Here is a 19312-nt window from a genome sequence, read left to right as displayed (position 1 = left end):
CCTCACATGAAATGTTAATATATTATAATCAAAGGAAAAACTTATGTCAGGAAATAATTATAGTTCCTCATTTCAACTAAAAGCTCTCTGTTTGACGATAAAGTTTAGAATAAATCAGGGTAATACAACTAATCAATGTATATGTGACGTGTGTAATTGGATTTAATATAACTACCACTTGCATGGTAATTTTTCAAATAAATGCACACATTCCATAATATTATTGACTTATTGTGTAACTGACATAATACCTCCGATATATTTTAGAATTCCTCTTGTTTGATAATAGGATCTCATTTGAAATGTTTGATCTTTTAAATTACTTCCAATACATCGCTATAAAAAACTATTGAACAATACATCGCTATAAAAAACTATTGAATACATTTTCGAAGAGGTTGGCCGTTCAGATTTTTTAAAGTCGACAAAATAAAAGAAATAATATGAGACATGTAGAATCATGCAATATGTCATTTCAATTTATGCAAATTAAATAAAGTTTTTATCCCTAATAATATAATTTTTTTAGAGTTGCCAAGCTTCCATACTTTTATCTTTGAAAAAGTTTTATCATAATTTAATTTCTGTCATTTAGTCTAACTTGAACTATCGAAAACTTCCGGGTCAGATTTTACAACCTAAAATCTTGGACACACAGTAACTCTTCACTCCACTATAAATGCATTGTTTCTGAGGAAAACAGATAAGGAAATTCAAGAAAATATGGCTAATGAAGCGAGAGACGAAAACTTTGCATATGCCTGTGAAGTGATGACGGGTTCAGTGCTCCACATGACCATGAAAGCAGTAATTAAGCTGGGACTTTTGGAGATCATAGCCAAAGCTGGTCCTGGAGCAAAGCTCTCAGCTTCAGAGATTGCCGCTCAGTTGCCCGCCACCAAGAACAAAGACGCACCCACGATGCTGGACCGGATACTCGGGCTTCTGGCTAGCTATGGTATTGTTGAATGCTCACTTGATGATGTAGATGGTTCTCACAGGCTATACGGTTTGAATGATGTTTCCAAATACTTTGTGCCTAATCAAGATGGTGTCTCATTAGGCCCTGTATTGGCCTTAATTCAGGACGAGGCCTTTCTCGACAGCTGGTTTGTCCACTCTATCATTTTAATCCTCTGAATTTTTCTTTTTTTAAGTTAATTAGGGTAAAAATACATGGGTTTATAATACAATTCTCTTTCTACGCCTTCAGATCCAATCATGCATTTCTCCCAAGTCTTAAATCATAATCGACTTCATACTCAACTTATTTCTAAACTCAGGTCATCGAAAAAGAAAAACAAACGTGTTCATATAAGTGAGCGATAAAATGTAGAAGGTTCACTGTCAAACTTATAAATCATTATTAAATATACTTCTAGTCATATCAATTCAAGAACGAGTAAACTATTGTTGGTGGTGTTTTAATTACTTGCAGCTACAGAAGATATGAGGAAATATGTTTTCTTTCCGAGGTATTTTTGTCTTTTAATTATAGAGGACATGAGTGTAACATATATGAAAAAGACAATGTATTTTGTTCTATTGAAAGCATTAATTGAGTAGTTTCTTCAGTTCTGACAGAAATCCTGGAAGAACAAAAATTTCTTAACTTCGTCCGTAGAATTTCGCTGAATTAAAAGATTCACTTGGGGTGGTATGATCACTTGCCTGGAGAGAATTAGAAATAAAATCTTTTAAGGAAAAAAAAATAACAGCAGGACCTAGCTATATGTAAAAGTCCTACAAACTACATATCTCCTAATTTGTGACGTTGCTAAAATTTAGCAACCCACCCGTATGATAATATTACCCTGATTTCCATTTTTTTTCTCGTTTTCATAAAGATGTATGTGACAGTTATGAGTTAAGATATAACATAAAATTTTTAATGGCAATGAATCCTCTACTCATCTTATCTGTTAAGGGATTTTATGAAACGTATACATCGTCATATATATAATATAGATATATCCCTTTATTATTTTTGTTTTTATCAACCACTAACCATTGTATCTAAAAAAGTTAGGCCAAACGCAAAATGATGATTGATTAACTGGTCATGTAGGTCCCAACTGAAAGAAACTATTATTGAAGGAGGAGTTCCATTTGACCGAGTCCACGGAACGAACGCTTTCGAGTACCTAGGATTGGACCCCAGGTTCAATGAAGTTTTCAGCACAGCGATGTTCAACCATACCACTTTGGTCCTTCAGAAAATCCTTGAGGCTTACAAGGGTTTCGAGCACATAAAGCAATTGGTTGATGTTGGCGGTTCCCTTGGCAATACCCTTAAAGCAATTACTTCCAAGTACCCCCACATTAAGGGCATCAATTTCGACTTGCCTCACGTTATACAGCATTCCCCTGAGTATCCTGGTATGAACTATCAATTATCTTTATAATAATGTTAGGGACTTGGTCAAGTGGCTTTTAAGTAGCTTTCTTTAATTAATCATCCCAATATAAATCCTGGAGAAAGTAGGAAGTTAATTAGAAAATTGATTCCAATCTCTTTTTTTTTTTTTTTAATGTCATTGTTGTGAAGAAATATACATTATCATTTGGAAAAAAAGGGTAAAAGCACAAAATGTTGCAACAAGAAAAAACTGACAAAAAACATCAAAACAGACTCGATTTACCATATATTGCAATTTAGTGAAAAAATCAGGGTTGATTTATTGTTGTTTTTGTCAGAATTTTATCTAAATTCTTTTCCCGAATATCAGTTATCTTATGAATTCTCTGCCCATACCGCTAGATCCTAACAGCGGAAACTAAATTGTATGTAGTACAGGTGTTAAGCATGTAGGGGGTGACATGTTTCAAAGTGTTCCAAATGGCGACGCCATTTTGATCAAGGTAAGTTTCATTTGAATTTAATTTGCAGGTATTAGGTGTTCGATCCCTGAACAAATTTCATAATATTTCAAATTTTGTAGTGGATACTGCACGATTGGAGCGATGAACATTGCTTGAAGTTATTGAAGAATTGCTACAAAAGTATTCCCGAAGGAGGGAAGGTAATTGTTGTGGAGTCAGTACTTCCAGAACTGCCTGAGACTAGCACTCATTCAAAAATAAATTCCCTAGCTGATGTGCTGGTGATGACTCAATATCCGGGAGGAAAGGAGCGAACAAAGCATGAATTCACGACCTTGGCTACTGAAGCTGGATTTAGTGGCATCAGATTTGTATGCTTTTTTTACAACTTATGGGTTATGGAGTTCTACAAGTAGCGTGCGTGCGTGCCCACGAATTCTGAAGCAACTTTTTATCATTATCTTTCTGTTAAGAATAAATGCTAAGTCAGCAGTTGAAGTCAGCTGGGGTTTTCAGTGTAATGATGAGTCAGCAGCCAAGTTGTAAAACAGTTAAACAAGTTGTTATTTCCTTCCAAACTTAGTCAGTAGGTTGTTATAGTTAGCGCGCTGGAAATGTGGACACGAGTTTGTTGCAGTAGAAGTTTCCACACACAGCTATATTTATCAATGTACTCTCAATTCATTAGTAAGACTTACAAATAAAAATCCAGCGAACAAATTTTCTCTTTGAATCAATAAAATTTTCTATTCATTTTCTTATCAAACAAACAGAATTTAGAGGGCTCCTTTTCTTTAATTCTTTCAACGTGTACGTGAGCACGGTCAAGATATATTTTTTAATTGTGCTTCTATATGTTAACTACCAATAATTGTATTTGCTCAAATAAAAACCCAGATGAAAAGAGAATTTTAATCTTATATAAATAAAGCATTAGACATGCACATGAATATCAATTTGTTTATTTTTTTATTAATTTTTTAAAATGATGGCATCAAAATTTACTTGCTATATTTAATAATTAATAGTTTAATCATTACTCGTCACAGCTCCCTCAGAACTGACATTGCGGTACATGTGCATCAATTTTTATTTATTTTTGAAACAAGGGCATCAAACACTAACGCATAATTGACAAAAATAAAAAATAAAAAATGTACATTGTTACACGTCATTATATTAAGTTATTATTTTGTTTTGCTGTCAATAATCTATTTACGTTTCAATTATATAGGACACAGTATGGTAAGTGCTGGACTTAGTCTAAGGGTTGTTAGGACTTAGTCTAAGGGTTTTCACAAGCGGTTGCTCGGTCTCTCGAAGAATCATGATTTACTGGGCAATGATATTCGGCCACCACGAGACCATAACGAAGCCAGAAACGCATGCTTCCTCTGCCGTTTCGAAGTTTTAAATTTGAAAATTAAAAATAGATTTTACCATTGAAAAATATTAAAATTAAATCTAAAGAATTTGAAAAATCCAAAATTCTTACCCGTCCCTCTCACTCGCTTGCTCTGTCTCTCTCTCATTCACCTTCCCTCTCACTCACCAGCTCTGTCTCTCTCACTCACCCGATCTGCCTCTCTCACTCACCCACTTGCGAGCTATTTCTCTCAGGCTGTTACTCACCCACGAAACTTGTTGTCACGCCACGCCCATCGCCGACCAGCCCATCACCGACATCGCTATCACGCCGTTCACGTCGCCGACCAGCCTTAGTTGACAGTGTGCTTGACGATTTTGGACCTTTTTCACCTACCTAGGTAATTACACTTAAACAAATGTTTCTACGTCAATCTTCCTAGCTTAAAGCGTAACTGAACCGGGCAATTGGTTGTTCATTTTTCTCTCACAATTGTAAGCATTGTATGCTGATTCGGCATCCAACAATGATCTGTAAGATTGGAATGAATCAAATACATATTTGCAACATATTTAGAGGAGGGTTGATGAAGCAATATATGCTTTATAGAAAATGAAGAACCTTACAATGAAGCTGCAATTACTGGATTAGCAGAAGAAAATTAGGGAATTCTATGTGGTAAAGAACTTAATAATGCAGCTAAGAGCAAAGACAATTGCCTCAACTAAAGAATTCACAGAAACATGTGATATATCAAACTACCCAGAATATGTTTGAAGAACCACTTGAAAATCTTAATACACACCATATATGCAAACTTCAAATACCAAAAAAAAAAGAATGCCAACAGACGTAAACATATATAAGCAAAAACAGAATTACAACCAAACCGTAAGCTTTAACATTTCACAAAGTATCACACTTCAAATAACTTATTTCTAGTAATTTTAAAATATAAATAAAAAAAATCCAAAATCCAAGTACTTTGCTAAGAAAAGTATCACATACAAGGTTTCATAAAGTCCGTGTCAAAAGAATTTCTTTAACTGATTAAATATACTAATTTTAGGTGACAATAATGTAATCATATTAAACTAAATTAACTTAATTTCGCAATCAAAAATGCAAAAAACGCATAGAATTACGGATCAGGTCTAATTAACAATCAAACGTAGGCACGTAGCAACCCAGATGCATTTATGCCAAAAAGAAAGTTCATAAGACTACACAAAACCACCCAAAAAAATTATAAAATAATAAAAGCAACGGCTACGACCTGTATGTGACTTAGACAAATAGATTTTGCCAGAACAAGAAATACAACAAAACAAAGAGAATAAATCAATCCAGGGCATAAATAGATTGAACAAAAAATGGCAAGATCAGACAAGAAACTGACCCACGACACTGGATCCTCCTCAGCCTAGCGTCATGGTTGCGGTTTTGATGATGCGTTAACTGAGATCTGAGAAAAATATTGACAGCGAGCTTGTGGGTGAGTGAGAGGGGAACGAGCTTCGTGGGTGAGAGTGAGAGGGACAGAGCGGGGTGAGTCAAAGAGAGGGGGTGAGCGAGGGGAGGGATAAGAATTTAGATTTTTTAATTTCTTTTGATTAGCTTTTATTATTTTTTAATGGTAAAATTTATTTTTAATTTTCAAATCTAAAACTTTAAAACGGCACATAAGTATGTCGTTTTTGGCTTCCCTCTGGAATGAGGGTGGCCGAATATTATTTTCTTGATTTATTTACTTGCTTGCTTCTTAAATATTTCATCCTGAATCCAAAATAGGCAGCTCTCACAAGGCTACTTCCATTTCAGCTAGCTGTACCATATGTACGGTCCATCTATGGTGCCTCATTTTTTAAACGAAATTTACTCTATGTTTTTTTTTTCTTATTCGCATCAAGAGAAAATTTTAGTTTGAAAATGATAGTCACAAATGTAATGTGTAAACGATAATAAGTAGGGGTCGGCAAATTCATATTCGGATCGGGTTCGAGTTCCGGTTAATCGAGTTAGGAAAAAAGTAATCCAGACTTATAATTGAATCCGAATTATATTTGGAATGGATAAAAAATTTCAAATAATATTATTTAATTGTGTGTATTTTCGGATCGATTTGGATAAATTCCTACCTGATTGGATTGAGAAATTGATCTACATCCGATCTGAACTCAAGTTTTTTGGTTGAATCAGATTGGGTTATTTTCCCACCCCTACTCACAAGTTTATTTTGATTGTGTAAAGGACTAACCTATTCAACCTATCGTATGGGTCAAGCTAGGATCAAATTTTAAGGGTCCTCGTTCAATGGGTCTGGCCTTTTTCGACCAATGAGATCGTTTTTGGAGCTTCTCCATGAGTAGAGTGGTGATGTTTAAATCTCTCATTATATCTTATCAACCCACACTAATAACTTTTATGTTAATACCTATTTTATCCTCATGTGAAATAACTTAAAATAATAAATAATTTTTAAGTGCACCGGCATAAAAATTTCTATTAATAACTAATTAAGCGAATCTAATTTCTTAAACTCTAATTTCTTCTAACTTTTTAAACTGAGCCATTCCATTCAAAGTAAGGCATTCTATTCAAAATATTGAAGAACAATGTAAAATTTTATACTGCAATCTCATAGAGACTGACAACGAGTGCTTTCATTCTCAGATAGATACCTGACAACATTTTTCATCGCGATTCCAAATTTTCATTCGTTCTGTAAATGCATTGCAACGCCAAATTACTGTCCAAGTAATATCACTGTACAATTGCAAACACTTTCCAAATGCAATGCATTCTGGTCCATGAACAGATAAACTTGAATACAAGATTGGGATGCACACAAAAGGAAATCAAGAATCCCCTTTTTAGCTCCAAATCAATTATAATAATAAAAAATCTCTATCTTTATCACGTCAAACCCCTCGGCCAAATTCTTGTATTCCTTCACTCAACTTTGGCTTGATAGGCTTAGCACGATACTAAGGTTATTCAGGGCCGACTCGGCATGGTTCTTTGCTCCAATTCTTGGTGGAACTATCAAATCTTAAGTGGTGGATAAAACCTTAAAAAAAAAGTTGAGAAATTGCAATGATTATGAGATTTTTTTTTAAGAAATGATTTTATAAAATTTATACAATGGGTGTATGAAAAAAAATTAAAATAAAGGTAAATTAGAGATTAGGTAAGGTATATTGAGAGATAAAGATTTGTTTAAAATTTTTAATGGAATTAACTGAAAAATGGGGGGCTTGTGAGATATAATAAGGGATCAAAATCACCATTCTTAAGATAGTGATGGGGTACACCCCGTTTAATACACCCCATTAAAACTTTTACATTTTATAATATTATTTGGTAAATGTAGTAATCTAGATAAAGTTCCTCTTCTAATTTTGACTACTAATACATGTTTAGTGATCTACGCCTCTCTCAACCAAAAAGTTTACTTAAGAGTTGACGCTATGATTATATTTTTCGTAATAATGACTATATATAAAGCCATTTTAGGGGTGAGTGAATGTTGGGATTAACCCAATCAAATCCAAACGTATTTGGGTTGAGAAAGTTTTGATCTAATTCAATTATGAGTACTGTTTTTCACACCCCTTTAATATTCTTCGAAATTACCAAAAGAAAAAAATAAGAATTTAATTAAACTAAAATGTCTTTATAAATCATAAACCCCTAACTATTTTTTTAACCTTATTTGTTTGATAAAGTCAAAAATAATTTTGTGATAATGAGGAAATAAATTACTTAATAATAATAATTTTATTATGAAAAAGTATGTCTAAAATGATAGTGAAGTTTAATTAAAACTCTATTGTAATTCTATGGACTTTTTTGTAATTTCATAAAAAAAGAGATATAAAAATGAATAAGTAGTGTTTCTTATGAGTTTTAATGGGATGTTAGAAGCTCCACTCTAAAACTATTGAGTAACTTAAACCAAAAAAATTCCAATAAAAATCTATTCAGGTTGGGTTAGAATTAGTTTCCAACATTTAAGTTTATTTTGTGGTGTTTATTTCTTCATCTCAGATTTAAATGAATATGAACTGAGTTGGACTATTGGCACTCCTTTGACTACCCAGTTTACAACAATTTTAAAGCTCAAACTGATTTTTTTTTCTCTATTTTGCCTAAGTCATATATGCACTCAATTTTCAATGGAATTTGACAGGGAATGGTCTTCTAACATGATCATTATTTTGATTTTTAACAGGGTTGTTACCGGCTTTTGAGATTTTTCTGTAGTTGTATTTTGAGGTTTCAATAATTTTCGTATAAACTCTAAGATAACAGAAGTACATACGTACAGGAGAAAAATTGTCGGTGAAAGAATTGTTTACGGTGGGTTTAATGAGATATAATTTTGTCCTATACGGTAATTTTAAAGAAGGAGACAATTATAAAGGGGTTTTAGAAGATTTTTATAGAAATTTAAGTGAACATAAATTTATTTTTGTGGTTGAGTTTTTGTAACCGAACCCAAACCTATAAATAATTTGGTAACGCCGCTGCTCCAAACGGGTTGTTAAATCTGCGCGTTTGCTTGGGCTTGGTACATGGATTTTTGGTCCACCCATAATCTCCTTATTTAAAATATTATTGATTAAAGGATAGTATTTTAGACAGTTTGCGGATATCTTGCATTTTTTATAAATTATTTTGAACGTTTAATTTAATCTTTTTGAATCAATCTCTCTTTTAAATCTACCGTTTTTGAATCAACCGAGGCTAAAATTATATATTATCTTTCAATCATTCAAATTAAGGATGAAAGTTTAACTTCCAAAAATATCAACAAAATTAGATGGATGTCCTTACACAGATGCGAGGGGTATTGCAAGGGAAACATCACTACCCATAAGATAGCAAACCATATCATACGGCAAGGCTACCTAGTAAGCAAGTTGATTAATAAACTACGAAAGTCAAGTCTAATTCCAACGGTAACAAGCAATTTCTTTGGGGCTTAAGTTTTGAGTTCAGATTTCAATAGATGCATAAGTTAATAATTTAAAAAAAGAAAAATCCTACTGAAACACTAGTAAACTAGTAAAATCTATTACCAAAACATAATCAAAGTAGTCCCAATTACTGAACCACTAGCAACGCAACAAAACACAATCACAACTTGTTCTTTGATTACATAAGCTTCCCACAAGCAAATTAAACAAGTAAAAACTCACATGGACAGACGAGACACCGGTGGCTAATTATTGTTGTGGAAAAAAGCAGTTTTTTTTTAAAAAAAACTTTTAGGATCGATCTCATACAATATATAAGAATTTGTAATCTAGAAATCGTACCTTGAAAATTTGAGAAGATGAACAATCTTTTCTTTTTCCACTAAAGTGATTTAGGCTCCCAGACCACGATCCGTCCCCACTACTCCTGTTAGATCACGATCCGCCACCAAATAATCTTTCAGGCTATAACTCAGGTTTGATCTACACTTGACGTGTGGGCGCCTTTATCACTACTAAAGCAACTAGCACGAGAAAATTTTTCTCTCAAAATTAGAGAGAAAATCATTTTCTCTTATTTGTATAATGTGACCTCTGTCTATTTTTTTTTTGTTGAGAAAATAAGCCTTTTTATATCTCTATTTAGTGGAAACCCTAGGCTCAATATTTCTTTATTTATTAATTCTATTAAATCCCATTTTATTTAAATTAAAAAATAATTAAAACAAAAGTCACGTTACTTGTTCATGTGTTATAGGGGTCCACCTTGTAAAATAACATAAGGCCCCTTACACTCAAGCATATTAATGGAGTCTCCCACTAAATAATATATTTAGGCTTTTAACCTAAATAGTTAGTTATCTTACTTATTAATCCAGTAGCGATGCAGTCAATTAAATGAGCTAACCCAGGGATCATTTGAGAATATACAATAGTGGCTACAAAAATTAAGCCTGTAATTAAATAAGCCTAATTATTTAATTCCAACTCTACTCCACTATAAGATTGGAACTGACCTCCATAATTGTATGTTCGAATAATAATTCGTCCCAAGCCACACTGATTTCTTTACTACTCAATCCTTTGTACCACATCGTTAATTAAATTGATATCTCAACTGTCCAATCAATTTAATTACATCTTGTTCTTTCATACTTACTGGTTTTCTCTAATGATCATTTTCAACATACTAAATATGTTGACACACTCTGGCCAGAGAATTTTATGATTAAGTGCCAAAAACCCATCAAGAGATGCGTCATACAAATTCTATATTGTTAATCTATAACTCCAATACTCATAATTGCTCCCACCAAGATACCGGGTAATCTTGACCATAATTGTGTGTCGTGCCCATTGGTAACTCAAATGGAATAACAATTACAATTATGAAATCATAACTAACTCAAGATTAAGATTACAGTAAAATCAATGCCTATGAGATTTAATAAGTCTAACAGTCATTTCAAGGTTAATTAAATCTCATATGTTATCCAGCTCAATGTAGTCAAATTACATTAGTAAATTGATATATAATTAAGACAAATCATTCAATGAATTATTGTTGGAATTTCCTTGTGTCAATAAGTTGCTTTTATGGTCCTAGTCTTTAGAAAGTTTGTTGGTAATGTTATTTGCAAGATTGTGTTTACCTAGTCTTTAGGCTATAGTTACTGGAAAGTGGCTGTAATATTTTGTTGAATAATGGATGCTATTATTTCGTTAAGTTTGTTCATGTAACGCCTATAAAAGGCAACCTCATTGTGAATAAAATGTGTAGTACTTTCATCCATGTATCCTTGCTTTGAGTGAACTATTTCATATTCACTTATAACAGTGGTATCAGAGCTTGAATTAGAAAAGTGGGATTGACAGAGTTAGTAACAACAGCTTACTTGGCTCTTTTTTCACTCGTGTTGCAGCAGCAGAAATTCATGGCTTCTGAGAATTTTGTTCAACCTGCAATTCCCCGCTTTGATGGTCACTATGACCATTGGAGCATGTTGATGGAGAGTTTCTTAAGGTCCAAGGAGTATTGGCAGGTTGTTTCAACTAGAATAACTGAACCACCAGCCGGTGTAGTTTTGACGGATGCTCAGAAAATAGTGCTTGAAGGGAAACGATTAAAGGATCTCAAGGCAAAGAATTACTTGTTCCAAGCTATTGATTGCTCAATCTTGGAAACAATTCTTAACAAAGACTCCTCCAAACAAATTTGGGATTCCTTGAAAAAGAAGTACCAAGGGACAGCAAGGGCGAAGCAAGTACACCTCCAGACACTTCGAGTTGAATTTGAATCTCTACGAATGAAGATGGGAGAGTCGGTCTCAGCATACTTTGCAAGGACAATGGCAATCGCAAATAAGAGATGAATTCATGGCGAACAGCTCGAGGATGTTATCATAATTGAGAAGATTCTTCGATCTTTAACGGCAAAATTTAACTATATTGTTTGTGCGATTGAGGAATCAAGGGATATTGACACACTTTCGATTGATGAATTGGAAAGCACTTTACTAGTCCATGAGCAGAAAGTAATCCGACAGGATAAGGAAGAACATGCATTACAGGCAGCAGCAAATCTCAAACCAACTGGAGGGGGTAAAGGAGGCTGGAAAGGCAAGAATGGGCAGAACAGATTAGAAGAAAAGGTTGGTGATTCTCAAGGAAAAGGAAAGGATTATGATGGTCAGAATTCGACAGGACATAAACCAAAGTCTAAAGACAAATCGGATGTTAAATGCTTCTGTTGTCAGAAGTACGATCATTACTGCTCCGAGTGCCGTACTAATTTAAATAAGAATCGTGGCGAGAAATCTAACTTTGCAGAAAATGAGGAAGAAGAAATTTCCCTTCTTATGGCATGTCATACAAAGGAGGAAGGTCACCAAAATCTATGGTACTTAGATACCGGTTGCAACAATCATATGTGTGGGGATAAATCTGCTTTTTCTGACTTGGATGAAACTTTTCGAAATACTGTAAAATTTGGTGATGACTCCACAGTTTCTGTCATGGGGAAAGGAAAGGTTGCAATCCAAACCAAGGAAAGTTCTCATTCTTTCTCAAATGTTCTATTCGTTCCTGAACTGAAAACTAACCTTTTCAGTGTTGGCCAGTTACAAGAAAAGGGGTATGAGATCTCTATCAAGGAAGGAGTTTTCCGAATCCACGATGAAAAATTAGGCTTAATTGCTCAAGTGAAAATGACGGCAAATAGAATGTTTCCATTGTATCTTCACCATACTGCACACTCATGTTTTGTTGCAAATTTCAAAGATACGGCATGGTTATGGCACTTTCATTACAGGCATCTTAGTTTTGGTGGATTGAAGGCCTTGCAGTAGAAAAATATGGTGGTAGGCCTTCCACAATTTGAGCAACCTTCACAGCTTTGCGAAGAGTGTATTTTCAGTAAGCAACATCGAGATAATTTTCCAAAAGGAAAATCCTGGAGGGCAAAGAAAGTGCTGGAGCTAGTGCATTCTAACTTATGTGGGCCAATCAAGCCAACATCAAATGGAGGTAACCGATATTTTATCTCATTTATTGATGATTTTAGTCAAAAAACCTGGGTTTATTTCTTGCAAGAAAAATCGGAAGCTTTCACAGCCTTTCAAATGTTTAAAGCACTAGTTGAAAGAGAAGCTTACAGCCAAATTAAAATATTGCGTACTGATCGTGGTGGAGAGTTCAACTCTCAAGAATTTGGAAGCTTCTGTGAAAATCATGGAATTAGAAGACAATTGACAGCAGCCTACACACCTCAGCAAAATGGTGTATGCGAGAGGAAAAATCGTACAATTCTTAATATGGTACGAAGCCTTTTGCAGAGGAGTGGTCTTCCCAAAATTTTTTGACCTGAAGCAGTTGTTTGAAGTGTTTATATTTTGAACAGAAGCCCCATAATAGATGTTCAAAATATAAATCCTGAAGAAGCATGGAGTGGACGTAAGCCGGCAGTAGATCACTTTCGGGAATTTGGATGTATAGCATATGTCCACATACCAGATGAGAAAGGAAGAAAATTAGATGACAAAGGTGTAAAGTGCATTTTTCTTGGTGCTAGTGATCATTCAAAGGCCTACAAATTATATGATCCCATCATCAAGAAAATTGTCATTAGTCGTGATGTCATTTTTGATGAAGAGAAGACATGGATGTAGAGATGCAGCTCTGTTGGGCAGCAAATTCTAGCAGATTTCGATGGTGAAATTGAAGAAAATTCACAGTAACTTCAGCCTTCAACAGTCTTTGCTCCTGACCTGCCGCAAAATAGAGTCTCAGCAGAAAACTCCACCAACAACAAATGAACTTGATGAACAAGTTGAAGCTACAGATTCACGTTCTCAACGTGATAGAAGAAGGCCTGCATGGACGTTAGATTATGAGGTAACAAGATTTAACACTCTTGAGAATCCACTCATACACTTTGCCTTGTTTTTAGAATGTGATCTTACAACTTTTAAAGAAGCTGTCAAAGAACAAGAATGGCTAAAAGCCATGGACGAAGAAATTGTATCCATTGAAAAAAATAATACTTGGGAGTTGACTGAACTTCCAATGGGGCAGAGGACAATAGGAGTCAAGTGGTTTTACAAGACAAAACTGAAGGAAAATGGTGAAATTGATAAATACAAGGCACGCCTAGTCCCCAAAGGCTACAAGCAAGAGTTCGGCGTAGATTATAAAGAAGTATTTGCTCCCGTTGCAAGACTTGAAACGGTCAGATTGATTATTGCTCTTGCAGCACAAAATTCATGGCCTGTTTTTCAACTGGACGTGAAATCAGCATTCTTGCATGGGGAGCTACAAGAAGAGGTATTTATCGAACAACCTCCTGGATATGTGAAATTAGGCAGTGAGCATAAAGTCTATAAATTGAAAAAAGCTCTATATGGAATAAAACAAGCACCCCGAGCTTGGTATAGTCATATAGATGCTTATTTCTTGAAGGAAGGTTTTCGAAAATGCTCATATGAGCATACTCTGTACACAAAAATTGGAGATGATGGGAAAATGCTTATGGTATGTTTATATGTAGATGATTTGATTTACACGAGAAATGACAGAGTAATGTTTGAGAAATTCAAGGAATCCATGATGCTTGAATTTGATATGACTGATCTTGGTTTGCTGCATTATTTTCTTGGCTTAGAAGTCATATAATCTGATGCTGGAAAATTTATTTGTCAAAAGAAATATATGGAAGAGATCTTAGAAAGATTTCAAATGAGGAACTGCAACTCTGTCACTACTCCAATTGAAAAAGGATTGAAGCTTGTTAAGGATCCTGCAGGAAGAATAGTTGATAGTACCCTTTACAAACAGATTGTTGGAAGCTTGATGTACTTAATGGCAACTCGACCTGATATAATGCATGCAGTTAGTTCCATCAGCAAATATATGGAGCGTCCAAGAGAGGATCATCTTTTAGCTGCAAAGAGAATTCTTCGATACTTGCGTGGTACTACTGAATTTGGGTTGTTCTACAAAAAGGGTAAAAAAATCAGATTTGTATGGCTTTACAAACAGTGATTATGCTAGAGATTTGGATGACAGAAGAAGCACATCTGGATATGTATTTATGTTTGGTTCAGCAGCTATTTCATGGTCATCTAAGAAGCAACCGATAGTTACTTTGTCAACAACTAAGGCTGAGTTTGTTGCAGCAGCTTCTTGTGCATGTCAAGCACTTTGGCTAAGAAATATTCTTCATGAACTTCAGTTTAAGCAACCAGAGTCAACACAAATCTTATGTGATAATAGGTCAACAATTAAACTTTCAAAGAATCCGGTTCTACATGAAAGATGCAAGCACAAAGATGTGAGATATCATTTCTTGTGAGACTTGACAAAAAATGAAGTCATTGATCTTGTTTATTGCAGGAGTGAAGACCAAGTTGCTGACATCTTTACTAAACCCCTCAAATTGGCTAGTTTTTTGAAGCTGAGAAAGTCACTTGGAGTTTGCAAATTGCAATTTGAGGAAGATTCTGCAGAATGTTTAAACTGAATGTTAATAACATTTAGTTTAAGGGAGGGATTGTTGGAATTTCCTTGTGTCAATAAGTTGCTTTTATGGTCCTAGTCTTTAGGAAGTTTGTTGGTAATGTTATTTGCAAGATTGTGTTTACCTAGTCTTTAGGCTATAGTTACTGGAAAGTGGCTGCAGTATTTGCTGAATAATGGCTGCTATTATTTCGTTAAGTTTGTTCAAGTAACGCCTATAAAAGGCAACCTCATTGTGAAAAAAATGTGTAGTACTTTCATCCATTTATCCTTGCTTTGAGTGAACTATTTCATATTCACTTATAACAATTAACTACAGTCTAAACATAAATAGAGCGCCCAACTCTATTTATCAACTGCGAACTTAATTTATTTAATCATAAGATAACTTGTATTTATATCTTCTGTGAATCCATATGATGATCACATAAATACATATAATATGATTAAACGGACCTTATTCAAAATATTTATGCAATTGAAAATATCTCAAATATTTTATTAATCAGAAAATAAATTAATATGCTTTTAAAAAGCATATAATCCCAACAATTATGCAAAGCAATTAAGCAAGCAAGAAACATTACAATAACATATATGTCCCTTTAATTTCTAAGTTTAAAGACTGGCAAGCTGCTGGATGTTCATGGGATAAACAACGCTCTGGTCACCATAGAAAGCTTTTCTTCCAAACATAATGTTCACAGCTTCTGTTGGGTCAAATGCATCCTAGAAAACGTATTGTTCTCGATTTGCACATGGTGTTTGGAATGGAAGACATGTAATTTGGCCTCCGTTTCGTCCAATGCCACAGCACCCTCGATCTAATACACTGAATCCTGTAGAATTATTTGGGATAAAAAAAAAAGTGATCATAAACATTATTCTATTAAGTAAAATTTTGCTTATTTTATGCACTTATTTAAATTTAATTTTAAAATGTCTTGCTTTTATTGTAGCACAGCAAGACGATAATTTCTCCGTTATTTCCACCTCTAGGCCGTGCTTGTCAAATCAAAATCCTAGTTCAGCCACTGTAAATTGTTCCTTGATTTTAAAATACGAGGACGAAATCTTTATTATCTTTTGTCAGTGTCCGCACATTTTAAAATAAAAGATTTTAGGCTAGACAGCACACATCATATCTAACTACAATACGATATGTTTAGTGGGAAAATTGCATACCGTATGATCTATAATTGGTGAGGAGATCTTCAAACATGCGGGCAATGTCAATGAAGGTGAATCTTGCACCAGGAAGATTGGCATTAAGATTGTTAATCATAGTCTTCACATGTGCATTAAAAGGCATAACAAGTTGGATTCACTTTTTCTGAACAGCGATCCATCTGATTTTGAGCCAAAATTCTTGGAATACATCCCATTCTTCCTAATCCGGCCAACACAAATTTCCTTGCTCCCAAATTGTAAAGGGTCTGTAGATTTTCAATCAATACTTAATACAAGTTATATAAATATGTTTACAAGCTAAAAAAATAAAGTAACTAAAATGCATGCATATGGTAAAAAATGTAAATATAGTGAAATTGAATCTTACTGTGAGTTGTCTTGAGTATTCTGAAACCAAAAGATCAGCATATTGCTGAGCATTGTATTGATTTTTGGTATTGTAATTGGGCATAAGATAATTGTTTAGGTCGTCATTGCTGCCCATTCCTACAAAAAATATATATCTCGTGTTAGATATAAAATCCTCTCATTAAAATTCAGATCAAAAGGGAATCCTGGTTCGTTTGAATTAGATATATGAGTCCTTACGAAGTTTCTTCCGGTGATGTCGAGGATTCCAGCAGTGGCAGAAGCATAGTTGACTCCGTGAAGCACTTGTGCACCGGAAGCTTCAGAGTATGCAGGAATCAGAGGAAGTCCCAGTAGTTCAGCTGAATGGATGAATTTACAAGATTTGGTTAGTATGACATTAAAAATATTTGTGAAGAGTAAATAAAAGCTAATGGACAAAAAAGAAAATTTTCTTTGAAAGCGGACACAATTTAAAGAGGTTATGCATATGGAAGCTTTTAGCCATTAATAAGACACGCCTACCAGATATGGTGAATTTATCCCCAAACAGATCGTACTTGCGGATTAATACGAGTTAGGTGTAAGTGGGTGTAGATATAATAAATGTAAAAAATAAAACAAAAAAATTTCTGTTATTTTTATTGATTTAAGATAATGACTGTGATTGTTTAGAAATAAATATTATGGGACAGTGCGAGCCCTCCCAAAGGGACATATAGGGGTGGGGCCAGACCAATAAATGCCAATATTCCCCCCCCCCCCCCCCCCCCCCCCCCCCGAAATAGATAACTAAACAAGTACTTTTATTTTGTTAATTTTTTTTAAAAGGGATAGAAGTAGGAAATCAATTAATTAATTGTAATGAATTTGGATATGTGTCATTGAAGCCATGACTATGAAACTCACTTCACAGATATTTCTAACTATGCTCAAGAGTGTGACACAAATTTACAAAGAAGAAAAATCTAAAAATGACATCTGTTTTATGCTTCTTTTTTTTTTGCTAGCAAAGAAGTAATCATAATAATTCGTCAGATCAGCAATTAAAATACCCTGCATTGCATGCAATCATGGTGTATATAAATTTTCATGTACCTTCAGGATTTTGAAAAGGAAAAAAAATTATAAAAATATAAATCAAATGCATAGATAAAGAGAGTTAGCAATTTCATCGACCATGGTGTGGCCATTAGAAAAGCGGCCAGTTGGGCCACCATTGAAATCGATACCATAGGGGTAATAATTTGCTTTGGCAAAAGAAGGAAGATTGTTATTGTTGCCATTATCGATAAGTGAATCTCCAAAAATGAACAAGGCAGGCACCATTTCTCTTCCTCCTCCTCCTTGTATTGATCCCACGGGATCCCCATCTTGCCCTAGCGCCACTTTATCATTCATGAGCAGCAGCAGCAGCAGCATCACAAGCAAGAAAGAAAAGATAATCCTGAAGAAAATATTAACCATTATTTGATATTTGAAAGAGAGAAAATAAACGCTATGGCTAAGCAGAGATGAATAATGTTGCGGATGAGGATGATGAAGAAGCTTTAGAGTTAGAGGTACATGAAGGAGAGATGTTGAATTACACTATGTAGAAGATTTTATTAGCACCAAGATTTGAAGAGGATAATTAGTGCAATAAGATTTCAGAACACGTGGCACCATCAAAGATAAGGTGTGCAACGTGATAATTGATATCAACAATAGTGAGAACATAATTTTAAAGGCGCTAATCGATCTGATAGGACTTTCAACAGAAAAATATCCAGCACCTTGCAAAATATAGTAGATTAAGAAAGGGACAAAAATGCGAATAATGTCGTGTTCCTTTCTCCATTAGAAAGATTTATAAGAGTGATGTAGTATGCGACGTGGTGGATATGGATGCATGCCATTTGTAAGCATTAGTTTGATTTAAAGTTGAAGTTATGCATGGCAAATATTAGCACAAACTCTTTCTTTTGATTTAAAGTTGTAGTTATTTAGTACCTCTTTAATGCCAACATCTCCACCAAAACCAGCGCTCACTACTTCTCCACCCAAACTGCATCCAGTTCAGCTACTATTATATTGACTTATGTAAATTTCCAGAAACAAATTAATGTATGTTTAATTTTCAATAGAACATAATAATGGGAATTAGGAACAGAAACCATTTTTCTCCACCCAAACTGCATCCAGTTCAACTGCTGTTATATTGACTTATGTAAATTCCACAAGCAATTTAATGTTTGCTTAGTTTTCAATAGATCTTAATATTGGGAATTGTGGAAAGAAACCATTAGTGGAATAGTAGCCAATATGGAAATTTCGCTGTATCTTCTAAAAACAAATTAATGTATGCTTAACTCCTTATCCACTGCTTTTTTATAAATTAATTTGTTTGTGGAAATTTTTATAGTGGCTACATTCGACTAATGCCTTCTCTGGAGTTCTTCTAGCTACTTTGTGAACTTTACATACTGGTCAAGTTCTTACTTATTTACATGGCTAAACTGCTGCAATTGCTCTTTGCCCCTATAAATATTTTAAGCAATGCTTTAACACCTTTCCGCTTGTATCATCATTCCCAATAGAAACGGAATAA

General features: G+C 34.3%; 2 protein-coding genes, 1 long non-coding RNA gene and 1 pseudogene across 3 annotated transcripts; 2 read left to right on the top strand and 2 right to left on the bottom strand.

Annotated features, from left to right (window-relative positions):
• Positions 1–720: 720 nt before the first annotated feature.
• LOC18048366 (caffeic acid 3-O-methyltransferase) lies at positions 721–3556 on the top strand. Its single transcript, XM_006441536.2, has 4 exons — positions 721–1109; positions 2069–2379; positions 2798–2862; positions 2943–3556. Exons 1-4 carry the CDS (start codon positions 724–726, stop codon positions 3237–3239), a joined length of 1059 nt encoding a protein of 352 aa, XP_006441599.1. The 5' UTR covers positions 721–723; the 3' UTR covers positions 3240–3556.
• Positions 3557–3943: 387 nt separating this feature from the next.
• LOC112100243 lies at positions 3944–5794 on the bottom strand. Its single transcript, XR_002906550.1, has 3 exons — positions 5589–5794; positions 4319–4720; positions 3944–4217 (listed from the first exon to the last, which is right to left on the bottom strand). It is a non-coding gene; the product is annotated as an uncharacterized LOC112100243 (long non-coding RNA).
• Positions 5795–11105: 5311 nt separating this feature from the next.
• LOC112099667 lies at positions 11106–13337 on the top strand. Its single transcript, XM_024187087.1, has 3 exons — positions 11106–11435; positions 11559–12403; positions 13070–13337. Exons 1-3 carry the CDS (start codon positions 11106–11108, stop codon positions 13335–13337), a joined length of 1443 nt encoding a protein of 480 aa, XP_024042855.1.
• Positions 13338–15738: 2401 nt separating this feature from the next.
• Positions 15739–18123, bottom strand: LOC18048365 (annotated as a pseudogene).
• Positions 18124–19312: the final 1189 nt, after the last annotated feature.

The sequence above is a fragment of the Citrus clementina genome, unplaced genomic scaffold (assembly GCF_000493195.1).
Source record: "Citrus clementina cultivar Clemenules unplaced genomic scaffold, Citrus_clementina_v1.0 scaffold_3, whole genome shotgun sequence".
Taxonomy (NCBI): Eukaryota; Viridiplantae; Streptophyta; class Magnoliopsida; order Sapindales; family Rutaceae; genus Citrus; species Citrus x clementina.
Note: the sequence above shows the minus strand (reverse complement) of the source record. Positions and strands in the feature narration are given on the sequence as shown.